General features: G+C 44.3%; 1 protein-coding gene across 1 annotated transcript; it reads right to left on the bottom strand.

Moving 5' to 3' along the window:
• Positions 1-406: 406 nt before the first annotated feature.
• Positions 407-2081, bottom strand: LOC6636544 (uncharacterized). The gene has a single exon (XM_002060012.4). The coding sequence runs from the start codon at positions 2018-2020 to the stop codon at positions 1658-1660; it is 363 nt and encodes a 120-aa protein (XP_002060048.2). The 5' UTR covers positions 2021-2081; the 3' UTR covers positions 407-1657.
• Between the last annotated feature and the right edge of the window lie 208 nt (positions 2082-2289).

The following is a 2289-nucleotide window of genomic DNA, read 5'->3' as shown; positions in this document are numbered from 1 at the left end:
TTGTTGTCCTCTCTGCTGCTTATTAAAATGTTGGCAGGCACTTTAAAAATGGAAAACCGCATGCACACACGCTGCAGCAGCATATGGTTTTTTTCTTTCTCCAGAATTGGGACAACAAGACGCATAAATAACCAACATGCCAACAGATAGATAGAGAGTATATGGCACAATAAACAAGAAAAACGAAGCGAAAACTCAGGAAAGCTCAGAAAACTGCAGCCAGCACTTAGAATAGCAAACAAACAGGCGACAGAGACAAAGTCTGAGGAGAGATTAGATGGGCAGCGGCAGGGGCAGGCTAAGGGTATTGCAGCTAAATACAAATGCGACTGTGTCAAGATGAGACGCAAAGCGATGCTACCCCTCCATATACCCCCTTCCAATAGCCCCTTGCTATTGGCATTGGGCAAAAAGAAAGCGCCGCAACGCCTGGCAAAACAGTTACCGGTTCTCAGACAGATGGACAGGTTTACTTTTCCGTTGGGTACGCTAACCGTGCGAGTGTGTGTGTGTGTGACAAATCAAGCGAGAAAAAAGCCCGTGCGAGAACCGCGCGAAACGTCAATGGCCAGCAGAGCAGCTGGAATTGCCGACTAACCAACTGCTACCACAAAGAAGTAGTCGCTAGAGATGGGAGCGTGACGCATTCTTACAGGCAGTTCAAGCTCAAAGGAACTATCGAACGATAGGGGAACAAAGAATCGCAAAAGAACTTATATAGAAACAAGCCGATTAAATAGTTAAGCTCAGAGTAGAACTAGAAAAGAATTACTAAAGAGCCCCTAAAGAACTAGTGGAGAAGCAAGTCAATGAATCACAAAATAAAACTACAAAAAATCATGGGGAAATCATGGGGCAAAAAGTTTTAAAAAAAATAGTACAGAAACAAGACACAAAATGACAACAAAAAACTACATAAAAATCATAAGGGAACTGCTAAAAAAGCTCTAAAGAACTACTTTAGAAACTAGTCTCAAAATTAAGATTGAACCAACAGCTAGGCTTATGAATGTATACAACTAGGCGCACGAACCGAACCTCAAGACAAGGAACTAGTTGGAAGCGTTAACCTAATATATTATATATATATTAATGACATGATCTGATAAAAAAATATATAATATATTTTATAGAACCCGAAGGAAACTAGTTCCTTTTTAATCAATTATACATGTGCTTCAATTTAAATTCAATTCAAATTTGTCTTAAATAACTAATCTTGGGTTTATTTAGCTAATATTTCTGTTCGTGTCACGAGACGCTTGTGCGTGTCACGCGACACTTGCAACTCCGATGCACGCTGCGTAATGGCTACAGGAAATTGAAAAACTTGCCAGTTGCGGCTCTTTTTGTCGTTGTTGTTGTTGTTGTTGTTGTTGTGGTCTTGTTTGGTTGCTGTTGTTGCATTTTCTTAGCGTTTGGCCCTGTCAGCTCGGCGTTTGCCGAAAAACTCCCCTCGGCACCGAGTTTAGACAGTGTCAGAAGCCAAGCACTTGGCTGGTTTTTCGTTCACACCAAACGAGCGTCTATCCCAGAAGCAAAAGCAACAGCAGCAGCAGCAGCTCTTTGATGATTTATGCGCCTTTATTGCTTATCGCTTAAACTTGAACTTAAACTAAAAGTGCTTAAAGTCCCGGACGGGACTAACTAATCTATCTTAAACGGGGCGCGCCGTGTTCTGGCACGTCTCATGCCGGCGCCTGTCGAGCTGTCGCTGCCTGAGCTGCTGCTGCTTCAGCTGCTGCTGTTGCATGTTGTGCTCCAATATATCTCGATATTCGCGCTCACGATTTAGTGCACTCCACTGCTGATAGTCGGGCTCCTCCAGCTGCCACTGGCAGCGTTCCAGCCAGATCAGCTCATTTGTCAGCCGCAGCTTGGTGCTGGCGATGCGCATCAGGCGACGGCAGCGCCTTGGGCGCCCCAGCTCCTGCCGATGCATATACAGCGCATAGCCAATGGACTCCATAATCCTTTCTGCACAGTCTGATATGTTTGTGTCTGCGTCTGTCTGCCACATGATGCGCTTCCTTTGCGTGTCTCTGGCCAAATGATGCAATCTCTGCCCTGGCGCCCCCAATTTAAACACTAGCAGGTAGATTGGCCAACGGCCTCTCAGGATTTGGCCATTAATGGCGCACGTGTTCGCATATGCGTAACTCCGATCAGGTAGCAGATTGTTTTAATCAAATGAGAACAGGTCAAATTGTGTTTGCATGCGAAAAAAAAACCGGTATATATTGAATATATTCTTTTTTAAGCTGAGGTCGGCAAGGATAAGGCACAGAA

This window comes from Drosophila virilis, unplaced genomic scaffold (genome assembly GCF_030788295.1).
Source record: "Drosophila virilis strain 15010-1051.87 unplaced genomic scaffold, Dvir_AGI_RSII-ME tig00000116, whole genome shotgun sequence".
Taxonomy (NCBI): domain Eukaryota; kingdom Metazoa; phylum Arthropoda; class Insecta; order Diptera; family Drosophilidae; genus Drosophila; species Drosophila virilis.
Note: the sequence above shows the minus strand (reverse complement) of the source record. Positions and strands in the feature narration are given on the sequence as shown.